Source organism: Triticum aestivum, chromosome 3B (assembly GCF_018294505.1).
Source record: "Triticum aestivum cultivar Chinese Spring chromosome 3B, IWGSC CS RefSeq v2.1, whole genome shotgun sequence".
NCBI classification, from domain to species: domain Eukaryota; kingdom Viridiplantae; phylum Streptophyta; class Magnoliopsida; order Poales; family Poaceae; genus Triticum; species Triticum aestivum.
Window position 1 is genome coordinate 835,516,327 of NC_057801.1, and position 12,250 is coordinate 835,528,576.

General features: G+C 43.3%; 1 protein-coding gene across 2 annotated transcripts; it reads left to right on the top strand.

The window, feature by feature from the left end:
- The first annotated feature begins 148 nt into the window (after window positions 1-148).
- On the top strand, window positions 149-3,573 carry LOC123066969 (clathrin heavy chain 1-like). 2 transcript variants are annotated; one of them, XM_044489939.1, is made up of 9 exons: window positions 149-451; window positions 557-764; window positions 1,531-1,619; window positions 1,734-1,812; window positions 1,926-2,053; window positions 2,346-2,444; window positions 2,579-2,687; window positions 2,928-3,007; window positions 3,091-3,573. In XM_044489939.1, the coding sequence occupies exons 1-9, from the start codon at window positions 407-409 to the stop codon at window positions 3,322-3,324; spliced, it is 1,071 nt and encodes a 356-aa protein (XP_044345874.1). In that variant the 5' UTR covers window positions 149-406; the 3' UTR covers window positions 3,325-3,573. The 2 variants fall into 2 exon arrangements, with proteins under 2 accessions (XP_044345874.1, XP_044345875.1); XM_044489940.1 differs by having other exon boundaries at window positions 2,627-2,687.
- Window positions 3,574-12,250: the final 8,677 nt, after the last annotated feature.

Here is a 12,250-nt window from a genome sequence, read left to right on the forward strand (position 1 = left end):
CTAAAACCCTAAACCTGCGACGGCCTTTAGTCGCGGTTGGCCAGAAGAACCGCGACTAAAGGTCCTCCGCCCCGACGGCCGCCTGGCGCCCACGTGGACGGGCCTTTAGTCGCGGTTCTTAAGCAACCGCGACTAAAGGGGGGGGGGGGCCTTTAGTCGCGCCCGTTCGGTCGCGGTTGCGCAACCGCGACTAATGGCAGTTGCGAACCGCGACCAAAGGCCCTTTTTCCACCAGTGAAAGTTGGCCACCCCGTTGGTTCCTCCTCCTCAAGTCCCCGGATAAAAAGATCAGATCCGATTTGCCTAAAAAAAAAGATCAGATCGGATCTGTCGATCGCTCTCTCGCACCAGCCGGCCGAGAGCACGTACGACCGACCCCCTCCCCTCGCCACCGCCGTCTGCCGCCATGGCTGCGGCCAACGGCCCCATCGCCATGCGCGAGGCCCTAACGGTAACACGAGCGCGCACATCATGCTGTCGGATCTCCCGGCAGGGCCGGGCAGGGGCCGGAGCTTGCGGCCGACTGACTCGTCGTCCATGGCGTTGTTGCTTGCAGCTGACGAGCCTCGGGATCGCGCCGCAGTTCATCACCTTCACCCACGTCACCATGGAGTCGGACAGGTACATCTGCGTCCGGGAGACCTCGCCCCAGGGCAACAGCCTCGTCATGATCGACATGGCCATGCCCAGCCAGCCCCTCCGCAAGCCTCTCACCGTCGACTCCGCACTCATGAACCCCAGCACCAGGATCCTCGCGATCAAGGGTAGATCTCGCGGACCCCTTGCCTCTGCGATCTCATTTTCATGATGCCGTCTGCTGCTACCACCCTAACCCGTCGTGGGATCTGTCGCAATTGGGCGGTGATCGTGAGGATCGTTTAGTCCCGATCGTTTAGTCCATCGGGACTAAAGGCCCTCTAGAACCGGGACTGATGCCCTGTTTTCTACTAGTGTGATCTCAAACCTGTAGCTCCTTGCTTAGTACAAATGTGCAAATGGTGCAGCGGGCAGTGGCTATTGATTTTCAAGAAACCTGAGATCAAGTTTCAGCTGGGGATCTGATAGTTTAGCGTGGCGATGGATGATTATTTCCACACTTACAATGACAAATAGCGCAATATCTCAGTGATGAATACGCTTGATCTTTCTAGCTTGTGCTGATGTCCACTGATACAGTACATTTTAAATGCGTCTGATAGCTGCTTATTGGTTGTGCACTTTAGGATCTGACAAATATGCATATTGTTAACTAAAATGAAATATGTAGAAGATATGGACTTGGGGGAATATGCAAATTACGTACACTGATTTCTAGGCCTAAACGGGATATACAATGGAATTACCCCAGGCACAGAACTTCCATACCTTCTCGTTGAGCTTAAAGGATTGGAGAAGGGCCTCCCTTCTAATAGCGGAGCCCAATAAGGCCTGGATTATCAAAGATTTTGGCTGCCGCCGCTTCCTAATGTGCATGAAGAGACTTTCTGTCACGAATAGACATGATAAAATTCCACTTAATTATTTTTGCAGCTAAAATTCCAGGAACCACGCAGGATCACCTGCAAATCTTTAATATTGAAGCTCATACTAAAATTAAGGCACACCAGATGCCTGAGCAGGTAGATGTTTCAAATTATTTTCAAGTTTTCTTGCTCCTTTCATTTTTCAATGCCGATGTGTAATCTTAGTCGATACATCATATTGCATGCATGTCTCCTCTTCTACAATCGCAGGTTGTGTTTTGGAAATGGATCACCCCAAAGTTGTTGGGTTTGGTAACACAGGCATCAGTGTATCACTGGTCAATTGAAGGTCACTCCTGACTCCTCTGACAAATCACAACTATTGTCGCTTTAACTTTTAAGTACTTCTAGCTTAAAAGACGTAAACCAAGATAGTCATCGCTTGCTTTCGTCGGAATGCAGGAGATTCTAAGCCAATTAAGATGTTCGATAGGACAGCTAATTTGGCTAATAATCAGATTATCAACTATCGGTGCGATCCATCGGAGAAGTGGCTCTTGCTTATTGGAAATGCACCTGGTGCTCCAGAGGTATGCTTAACAGACGTTCTTAATATATTTCATCATAACGTAGTGCACCGATGTGTTCACAATCGAACACAATATGAAGACTACAATTGCTTTTGCCTCTCTTCCTGACATTTCTATCTCATGATTTGGCTCCTCTTGGTGTGTAAAGAATATAACATATAATTTTCCAAAATTCAAAGCAAATCTACCACAGTGAGCTAGCTAGCAGAGCAGTTGTTTGTAGGCACGTATTAAATATGTACTCTGTCATATGTTCTTCTCATATTGACGAGCTTTCCCTTTCACAAACCAGAGGCCACAGCTGGTAAAGGGAAATATGCAACTTTTTTCTGTGGATCAGCAGCGTACGGAAGCACTTGAAGCCCATGCTGCTTCTTTTGCAACATTCAAGGTACTGTTCAGTCATTTGGTGCTGCTCATATAATCGTTTATCTTCTACTCCCTCCGTAAAGAAATATAAAATGCTCTTATATTTCTTTACGGAGGGAGTAGTGTTTAACAACTGTGCTTGATTTTCCTAACCAGGTTCCTGGCAACGTGAACTCATCCACCCTCATCTGTTTTGCTTCAAAGGCATCTAATGCTGAAACAATTACTTCTAAGTTGCAAATTATTGAACTGGGCGCCCAGCCAGGTCTGTGTTTAGAACCCTGGAGTTCTACTTTTCAGTATTTTTTATTTCTGCATTCAAATTCTTAGTAGAGCAAACTTGATGCACCTATCATGTTGTAGACACAACTGAATGTCTTTATCCACCATACGCTTGTCATTAGATGTAGCCATTGAAAGATTGCTTTGTAGTACATTTTATCCTGTTATTTTGTTTAAATTCATTCCTCTGTTCTTACTTTTGTTGTTGGTTCATTTCGTGCAGGGAAACCTGGCTTTTTGAATAAAAAAAACGGCATCTTCTTCCCACCAGATTTCCAGGATGATTTTCCTGTAGCCATACAGGTATTGTTTTAAGTCCCATAGGATGTATACCCTATTTGGTACCATATATAGATCTAATTCGTTTTATCTTCTTTTGATTACAGATCTCTCAAAAGTATGGCCATGTCTATGTAATTACGAAGCTTGGGCTGCTGTTTGTATATGACCTGGAAACTGCCAGGGGAGTTTACATATATAGAATCAGTCCAGACCCCATAATCTTGACTGCAGAGTCTTCTACAACTGGTGGATTTTATGCCATTAACAGAAGAGGGCAGGTTTTGCATGCCACAGTTAACAACGCAACTGCTGTGCGCATATTTCCGACACAATCATGATGCATGAAATCCTCTGGTCATAAATTGACTTGTTACAATACCAATCTAGCTAGCTAATACAGGCCCTTGCAGCGGTTCACACAAGGGGGAAACAAAGTATCCATTATTATAAGCTCAATAGCCTCATCTAGCAGATGACAGGAACTCTGCCTCCATGCTATAGCGCCGTTGGCTACCTCCTGGTCATATGGCAATTGCCAAGCAGATCTACTCTTTCAAATTAACGATCTTGGTTGCATTGGTTCTTAATTCCTCGGATCCACTTGAGATGAGTTCATCTGTTTCGTTAGCAGAGTTTGCAGTTCAGTCTCCTCCACCTGTTTCTTTCTTCGCCGTGTAGCCTCAAGCAGTGGCGGAGCTTCGAAGAAAAAACTGGGCGGGCCAACTCAAAGAATAGCACAGCTATTAGTATGCAACCATCCATGAGTTTTTCGTTGATGACTTTCTGTAAGGTTTTTGCTTATACTCGTACCTATGGCAGGTGACCCAGCAGATGAGTGTGGCACTTTTACTTTCTTTTATAAAAGGAAGAGGGCCGGCCGCTGCAAATATTTGAGTGAAAAAAAAATATTGGCGATGAGTTATGTTCAAAAAATAATAATATTGGCGATGAGTTAGGGAACCCGGAATTCGGGGAAAGATATTAGATAACCTAGGCCATGCAGACTCGCAATTGCATGGGAATTGAAAATGCAGTGCTCGATTGCTTGTTGCCTGGGCGTTGTGACGCCCCTGTCTGGCCGGTGGCCGTACATCGCAACCCCTCTCAACTGTGTGATGCGAGGTATGCATGAGTTCCGCTGTGCGGCCGCTAGATTGGATCGATCATGAACGGGAGTAGTAGACATTGCCTGTTTAGTGGATTGGGCTACACATCATTAGGTATTAAAACGTTTGCCAAAATCCTGGGCGGGCCATGGCCCGGGTTGGCCCCAACTAAGCTCCGCCCCTGGCCTCAAGCACCGCTCTACAAGAGAGGCGACGGTGTTGATCTCTTCATTTCCTTCCTCAACGACCTGGGGATTAATAATACATGTGATTCTTCCCTCATTGAACTCTTGGGGAAAATAGCTTGACAAGCTCTTGATTGCGTCAGTTGAGCTCACTAAAAGCAACTGAATCCATCCTCAGAAGGCAAGGTTGTTAGAGTTGTGTCGAATATAGTGTACAAAATAGGTTACAGTTGGACTCTGAGTAGTATTGTGTTTCAATAGGATATGGAGTCGTGTCCTAGTAGGACACTTGTATCGTAGGCCTCTCATATATAGCGGGGGTAAACACACGATGTAACCTATGCCAACATAATAGCACAGGAACGAAGGAAAGCGGCGACATGTATCGGCATTTAGGGCGACCGGGTGCGGGATTGTAGCGGTAACATGGGGAGGAGCGCCCATAGTCAGGCCCCGGGGATATAGCCATATCGGTTAATCTTGTTAACAAATCTCGGTGTCGTGCTTGTGTGATTGCTTGGTCCTCGGATGATCGACGGTATGCCTCAGATTTACTCTTATAAATGGTATCAGAGCTAGGTTATTCGGAAGCTGTGAATTGTTGATCTGAAGAAAAAGGCTGAAAAAACATGTGACAGGTCAGATCGATAGGCAGGCGTCGAAAGCATTGATGGCAAAGCAAGACGTGCGGCGATTGATGAGGTGGATCAATCGGGTGAGCGTATGGGCGGCGGAATTGTGCAACGGTAGCATATAGATCGATTCGATCGATTGAAGCCACCCGGGCCTAAGTGGGATTGTGCAACGGCAAATCCTATTTGGCGCATATGCGCCGGTTCACCAACCGGCAGGCGCATCGAATTGGGCTCGGCCCATCTTGCTATCTCTTATCTGTTTTCTAAAACAAAAAAGGAGGTGCAGTAGGATGGATCGAACCAGCGACCTCTTGCTTGAGGGGAGACTGCACTGACCAACAAACTGCAGCCATATCTTGTGCGCAATTACCCTTCTTCACGTTTTTCTTCTATGTGCTTCCCTCTTTTCTCTTTTTCCATTTTCTTTTTATTTGGAACTATTTTATTCGGCTTTCTATTCTTTTGGCCAGATCGAATGAACTTTTTTCGAATTTGATGAACTTTTTTTGATTTTGATGAACTTTTTTCAAAACCGATGAACTTTTTTTCAAATTCGATGAACTTTTTTCGAATTCGATGAACTTTTTTCAAAATCGGTGAACTTTTTTCGATTTCGATGAACTTTTTTCAAACCGATGAACTTTTTTCGAATCTGATGAACTTTTTTTTGAATGTGATGAACTTTTTTTGAATTCGGTGAACTTTTTTCGAATTCAATGACCTTTTTTTTGAAAATTGATGAACCTTTTTCTTTTTTTGAACCTTTCTTAAAATTGGATGAACTTTTTTTGAATTTACATTTTCTTTTTTAGATAATTTTTATTGAGTATATATTAATGTTTTACTGCACGAAACGGTTAAATAGAACTATTTTTTGTAGTAGACAACAAAGTTAGTTTGGTCTAGTGGTTAGTGAGTTGCACTTGCAACAATGCAATCCTGAGTTTGAATCCCCAACTCTCCTCAGTTTTTATTGTTTTTTCACTTTAATAGCGAATGAGTTGGGCCGGCCCATGCCAGCGACGCTGCAGGCGCCAGCTCGTTAACGGGCGCCTGCAGCGCTGACTTGGACGGAAAATCCTATATGCCGCTCGTTGTGTCAAACTGCCGGCGCTTCGCACACGCGAGCGACCGAGCAGCGACGCAACGGGCCGGCCCGTTTAACCGTTCTAGCTCTCCCGGTTTTGGGAGCCTTCTAGAGGTTCTCAGCTGGGTTTTTTCCGGTTTTGGGAACCTTCTAGAAGGTTCCTTAAGCGGTTTTTTTATTTTCCTTTCTTTTTCTATTTCTGTTTCTTTTACTTTCCTTTTTTTCTTTTTTCTTTTTCAAGTTTACGTTTTCTCTTTCAAAAAATGTTAACGCTTTTACAAAAATATTTTCATTCATAAATTTGTTCTCAAGATTCAAAAAATATTCATGCTTTAAAAAATTGACAAAATTTATTCTCAAGATTCAATTTTTTTTCATACTTTTAGAAAATATTTATGTTCAAGTTTTGTTCCCAATTTGAAAATTTTGTTATCTAAATTAAAAAATGTATGGGATTTAAATTTTTGTTCAAAAAATGTTCTTTTCATTCATAAATTTGTTCTCAAGATTCAAAAAATGTTCATCTTTAAGAAATTATCCAAATTTGTTCTTCGTTTCAAAATTTATTCTCAAGATTCAAAAAATATTCGTGTTTTTAGAAAATATTTCTTTTTTCTCGTTTCATTGTTTTTATTTTTTAATGTTTTTTACTTTTTCTTTGTAAGCTTTTCGAAAAATTCAAATATGGTTCAGCATTTTAAAAATGTCCTTTTTTGTCAAATATGTTCATATTTCTGAAATAGTGTTCACATTTACAAAATTTTGTTCACAATTTCGAAAAATGTTCATGTTTTTTTTGTTTGTTTCTTCATTTTTTCAAAATTTTGTTCACATATGAAATCCTTTTAAATTAATTCAAAAACTGACCGAGTTTCAAATCTTGTTCGCATTTTCAAAAAATGTTCACAATTCAAAATAATGTTCGCATTGCCAAATTTTGTTCAAAGTTACAAAAATGTTCCCTTTCTCAAAAATTGTTCACAGATCTAAAAATATGTTCGCTTTCTTCAAAATTTGTTCCAACTTTAAAAAAATGTTCGAGTTTCCAATCTTGTTCGCATTTTCAAAAAATGTTCACAATTCGAAATAATGTTCGCATTGCCAAATTTTGTTCAGAGTTACAAAAAATGTTCCCTTTCTCAAACATTGTTCACAAATCCAAAAATATGTTCTCTTTCTTCAAATTTTGTTCCAAGTTTCAAAAAATGTTCTCTTTTTCTAATTTTTGTTTAAAATTTTATGAAATGTTCTTGTTTTTGAAAATTTGTTCAACATTACAAAAAAACTTTGCTGTTTTTAAAAAAATTGTTCACAGGTCAAAAAATGTCCAATATTTTAAAATAATTATTCACTATTTTTGGAATTGTCCGCATTCAAAAAAAGATACAGGTTTTGAAAATGAACTGCGTTTTTCCTGCAAAAAAAAGAATGAACTGCGTTTGAACTTCTAAAAAAGTTTAGATCTATCGTGGATTATGTTCTTATAGTGTTTGCTGATTAATATTTGCAAAAAACATTTAGCGGTGCAATGCCTAGCGCGTGCGGGTACCAATCGGGAGGTCTCGAGTTCGAATCTCCAGTCTCCTTCAATTTTTTGCGTTGTACTGTATATTTTACGTCAGTAGCTGCTCCTTCGTGGGCCGGCCCAAACGAGGCACCCCGTGTGTGAAGCTCCTCCAGTCTGCCGCAAAATGCGGCAGATAGGAGGTCCCGACTAGGACCTCCCTTGTGCAACGCTTGCGTGGTCTAGGAGCGGGCTCGGACTGGGATCCTGTAGTGGGCGCGCGGACGTGCGTTGGGCTTTGGCCCAAGCGGCTGGACAACAGCCATGACGACAGGGCCCACTAGCTGGCTTGCACGCGTGCAATGGGACTGAGGCTGAGGTGCGTTCCCACGTGGTACTTGGAGCAAGTCGGGATTTGTTTGTGACAAAAAGAGTTGACACAAGGGCTGAGAGTCAAATGCCGTGATATGCTATCAAGAAAGAAAGAAACAAGTCCTCAAGCTACACCCTCCGTTCGGAATTACTCGTCCAAGAAATGAATGTATCTAGAATACATCCATTTTTATGACAAGTAATTCCGAACGGAGAGAGTACAGAGTACATACGTGTGATGGATTAGGAGTTTGAGCTAGCTTTGCTTTGTTGATCTGCGGCAGGTTCACATGGGAAGACTATGGAGGACTTTGCTTTGGTTTCTTTGTTGGTACACGTTTGTGTATGGATGTCAAAGGTCATGGTGACGGCTTGTGTCTGGAGCGTGTCGTGTAGCCGGACAAGTTCGGCTGGGTCGGACTAGTCAGTCTAACGGATGGACGTGAGTCAGTTGGTACAGAAGATTGTGGTGGATCGGTGACGACGACATTGGAGCGTGATGCTGATGGTGACTGACTTCTGGGCGTAGAAACACGTGACACAAGCCCGAGGGCTTGTGTGGCTTCGACAAGACTATGGCGCGGGTTGATTCAAGGTAGTGTACACACGGAGTTTGAAGTCGACGAGGCGCGAGGGTGGACTGATCATCTACCATGGAGTCATGTTGAAGGTGGAGCTGGATTGAGGGGCTACAGTGTAAGGATCCTGAGAATCGAAGCCTATTCAGCTGAAAAAAGTGAGTGACGTGTAGTTCGGACTGGAGCCCAGTGGACTGATGGAAGCGTGAAACTCGTCATCGGTCGGTGGTGATCGGTGGTACTCTGCAGTGGGTGTTGAGTGGTGTAGGTTTGCGACCCTTGAGACTCGACTAGGACAGCAGATGCTCGACACGGTAATAGCGGTGAGGCGTGCAGTACACACGGGACATGGAGACGTGCCAGGGCTCTGATGGTCATACATGTGGTGAGACAACTGTGAATTTGACTTGGGATGACTACAAGCAATGGTGAAATTCCTTCAAATTTCAGACAGGCGGTCAAGAAAGGAGCGGTGATGCTGAGTTCAGGTAACTCTTATGTGCGACACCCAATATGTGAGTTGTTCACTTTCACGCAGATCAGTGATCAGTGTGTGATGGCGTTGGACGGATGCTCTGGAAGTTGGGATCACAAACTAGAGTAACAAGGAACTTAATTTTGCTCGAGTGTTAACTGTTGTCAAGAAAAAAAGGGACTACAAGTTGAAGGTGGAGTCACATGAAGTCTTTGGAGTAGCAGCGGTGCTCATGGGATAAACTCAAGTCCAATGTACATGAAAGTTTGACGCATGGACAGATTCAAGGTGGTGGAGAATATTCGTCAAGGTGGAGTTTTGTTAGAGTTGTGTCGAATATAGTGTATAAGGTAGGTTACACTTGGACTCTGAGTAGTATTGTGTTTAGATAGGATATGGAGTCGTGTTCTAGTAATGCACTTATATCCTAGGCCTCCCATATATAGCGAGGGTAAACATACGATGTAACCTATGTCAACATAATAGCACAGGGATGCAGGGGAAGCCGGCGGCATGTGTCGGCATCCAGGGCGACCAGATGCGGGATTGTAACAGTATCATGGGGAGGAGCGCCCATAGTCAGGCCTCGGGGATATATTCATATCGGTGAATCTCGTTAACAAATCTAGGTGTCGTGTTTGTGTGATTGCTTGGTCTTCGGATGATCGACGATATGCCTCAGATTTATTCTAACAAAGACTAACAATTAGCTCAAGATAAAGTAGATAAATCAAAGTCAGTAACCTCATCTCTGGAGATAAAGTAGAGAAATGTAGAGAATCGACTAAAATGATAACAAGAAATGAGCACCTGTACATTTTCCTGGGACAAGTGGGTTCATCTCAAGAACTGGAGAGAACCCAGTGCCTGAGATTGTTTTGACATCCTCGATTTCAGCATACAAAATACACATTCAATTCTTCAGAGGCCTTTGCTGTCTGACATTGAAGGTGCAAATTGGAGAAGGACGGCAGCGGTGTGATGGACTGATGGGCCCCAACAAATGTTAGAGCTGGACATAGTGCATTCTCCTTCTGTTTCCCCAACATGCATCTGAATGCCTTTTGTATTTGCGCCAAGAGAAAAAACATTAAACATATATTTTGTATTAAAAGAAGCACCAAGAAAACGCAGCAATGTACCAACGGTGGCATGCAATGGCGAATAATAAGAGCCCTCAAAATCATTGCTAGTGTAATTCACTAAATCTCTTATAAACAATTGATCTCATCAACACAATGCATATGCTAGTAATTCACTCCATTTCTCTGGGTAATTCAAACCAGTGTACACATATAAGCAATCATAATTCCAACCGAGAAACTGATACAATCATGATGCCTGAAATCTTGACTTATTACAGTACCAACCTAACTAGCCTGTAATACAGGTTCTAGCAACAGTTCACAAAAGAGGGGAAGAAATTATCCATTATTAATAAGCTCAATAGCCACATCTAACGTGGTAGGCTAGCAGATGACAAGAACTCTGCCTCCAAGCTATAGCATCGTTGGCTACCTCCTGGCCGTTCAGACAATTGCCGAAAAGATCTAGTCCTTCGAGTCAACGGCCTTGGTTGCATTTGTTCTCCATTACTCGGATCAGGCTGAGATGAGTTCATCCGTTTTGTTAGCAGAGTCTGCAGTTCTGTCTCCACCTGTTTCACGGTTGGTCTTTCTTCGCCATGTAGCTTCAAGCATCGCTCCGCAAGTGAGGCGATAGTGCTCATCTCTTCCTCGGTTGCTTCCTCGAGGACCATGGAATTAACAATACGTGTGATTCTCCCTTCACTGAACTCCTGCAGAAAATAATTTGACAAACTTTTGACAGTGCCTGATTCACTTGTAAATACAGGCTTCATTCTGAGAAGCAACTCCACCAGTACCACACCAAAACTGTACACGTCGCTCTTCCCGTTCAGCTGCCTGGTATGGAAATACTCTGGATCTAAGTACCCAAATGTACCCTGCACATTCATGACAATGTGTGTTTGATTGATCGGAACCAATCTGGAGGCACCAAAATCTGAAACTTTATCTGTGTAGTTCACATACAATAGTATATTTGAGGATTTCACGTCACGGTGGAAGATTGATATTGAAGCTGAAGAGTGGAGATAGGACAGAGCTCCTGCCCTTTCCAGGGCAATCCTTAGGTAATCACCCCAAGACAAAGAAAAATCATCACTTGAATCTGCATGAAGAACTTTAGACAGTGAGCCACTGGACTCCCATAAACCTCTCAAAGGGGTACATATTGTGTAGAAATATGAGGCCCAGAATGATAATCTCGTCAACTAGATGAACTAGGACGTGCATCATGATATTGAAGAAGGATGGTGGGAACACCAGCTCGAAACTGACAAGACATTGCACCACATCACTCCTTAGCCTTGGTATGATTTCTGGATCGATCACCTTCTGAGAGATTGCATTGAGGAATGCATATAGCTTCATAATGGCTAATCAGACGTTTTCCGGTAGAAGCCCCCTCAATGCAACCGGAAGCAGTTGCATCATAATCACGTGGCAGTCATGAGACTTTAGGTTCTGGAACTTTTTCTCTGGCATATTTATTATTCCCTTCATATTCGACGAGAAGCCAGTCAGGACCTTCATACTAAGCAGGCATTCAAAGAAGATTTCCTTCTCTTCTTTGGTAAGAGTATAGCTGGCAGGACCTTCATACTGCTTTGGAGGCATGTCGTCTTTTTCGTGCAAACGTTGCAGGTCCTCCCGTGCCTCAGCTGTATCTTTTGTTTTTCCATACACGCCCAAGAAGCCTAGCAGGTTCACACAAAGGTTCTTCGTCACGTGCATCACATCGATCGAAGAGCGGACCTCTAGGTCTTTCCAGTAGGGTAGGTCCCAAAAAATAGATTTCTTCTTCCACATGGGTGCGTGTCCCCCAGCGTCACTCGGAACAGCTAGTCCGCCGGGACCCTTTACAAAGACTACGTGTAAATCATTGACCATAGCAAGTACGTAATCACCGGTACGCATGGCGGGTTTCTTCCGGTGATCTGCCTCGCCTTTGAAATGCTTGCCTTTCTTTCGACATTGATGGTTGGTCGGAAGAAATCGACGATGGCCCAGGTACACATTCTTCCTGCATTTGTCCAGGTATATACTTTCGGTGTCAGCTAAACAGTGCGTGCATGTGTGGCATCCCTTGTTTGTCTGTCCCAAAAGGTTACTGAGAGCGGGCCAACCGTTGATGGTTACAAACAGCAACACGTGCAGGTCAAATTCCTCCTGTTTGTGCTCATCCCACACACATACACCGTTTCCATTCCACAGCTGTAAAAGTTCTTGAACTAATG